We start from the raw sequence: 1,360 nt of genomic DNA on the forward strand, positions 1-1,360 counted from the left end.
CCATGCAGAGAACAAACTGATTATGGGAAAAAAAATAAGTGTGGCCATGCATGTGAAAGCAGAAATTGCTGGGGTTCAGCACACCAGAAATTTCACTTGAAGGTTCTTTGTAAGGGTTCTCTATCAAATCCCAAGGAGATATGGATAGAATTTAACCTTTGGGCTTGGTGAAATGCTTATTCCTGGGTGCCTTTACAAGGCTGACCTAGAACAGAGGCTGGGCAGAGTTAAGAATAAAGCAGGGATTTATTGAAAAGCCTTAAAGGACACACCTTGGGCAGGACTAGAGCCTGGTCAGGGCTGCACCCAAGATGGACCAAAAATGGTCACAAAATGGACCACTGGTCACAAAGTCTCACATTTTTATAAGTTTAGGTCCATCTGGATATCAGGGTTAATTGTTCAATTACAGCTTCAGGTTATGAATTCCCATCCTTCTTGTTTTCTCTCTTCAGCCCACCATCATTTATGCTTTTGGGCCTGAAATTTGTAATGATTGTCCTTGGTATCAAGCTAGAAAAGGAATTGTTTTGTCTACCTGCTCTGTGAAGAGAGCTCGATAGCACTTAATAAGAAGCTTAAAACTACACACCTAGGCAGCACAGAATATGAAAAATATAAAAGCTAAAACTTAAGGCATCACCTGAAACCCAGAGATGCAGGCAGTGCAGTCTGAAGAGAAATCAGTTTAGTAATTATGGGGTACTGAGAATCCATTGTTTGCATAATTAATTACTTGTTATCAGGAGTACCTGTCTTTGGAAATAATGCACTTACAGAGCAACCTCTATAACAAAGAGCTGACCTCTCCCACAAAACCTAAAGAGTTTAGAAGGGAATACAACTGGAGGACAAAAATCACCTGCACAAAGACATCCAAAAAGCCCTTTTCCTCCAGCAGATGTGAAAATAGGATGGTTTTGCTGCAGCTGCAAGAAAATCCTTTTCTGATGTTTCTTTCCTCCCCCAGGTTGTGTATGTAACAGCCACGTTCCCCTACATCATGCTGATGATCCTCCTGATCCGGGGGGTGACGTTACCTGGTGCTTCCGAGGGCATCAAGTTCTACCTTTACCCTGACATCTCCCGGCTCTCTGACCCACAGGTAGGACCATGGGCTGCAACTTTGGGAAAAACTGCAAGAGCTCCTTGGGTTTGAGTCTGAGCACTGCTGGTGACTGCTGGGGAGCTGCTCCTCGGTGGGGATGTGGGATTACAGGGCTGTAAAGCCATGGTGTGTGTTGGGACAGATCACTTTTTGTAGGAGACGCTTTCTGGGGACGGTCAGAGACACGGCAAAGACCTCTATAATCGAGTTAGGTGTTAGAAGTTTATTTCAGGGCGTGGGGTAGAGAGAGAG

The 1,360-nt window shown here is 44.3% G+C and overlaps 1 protein-coding gene across 1 annotated transcript in view; it reads left to right on the plus strand.

Annotated features, from left to right (window-relative positions):
- Positions 1-311: 311 nt before the first annotated feature.
- LOC107210490 (sodium- and chloride-dependent GABA transporter 3) overlaps positions 312-1,360 on the plus strand; it is a 45,153-nt gene continuing 44,104 nt past the window's right edge. Inside the window, exons 1-2 of the mRNA XM_015641388.2 lie at positions 312-344; positions 971-1,105. Of these exons, the coding sequence (XP_015496874.2) occupies positions 312-344; positions 971-1,105 (168 nt within the window). The remainder of the gene's footprint in view (positions 345-970; positions 1,106-1,360) is intronic.

The sequence above is a fragment of the Parus major genome, chromosome 12 (genome assembly GCF_001522545.3).
Source record: "Parus major isolate Abel chromosome 12, Parus_major1.1, whole genome shotgun sequence".
Taxonomy (NCBI): Eukaryota; Metazoa; Chordata; class Aves; order Passeriformes; family Paridae; genus Parus; species Parus major.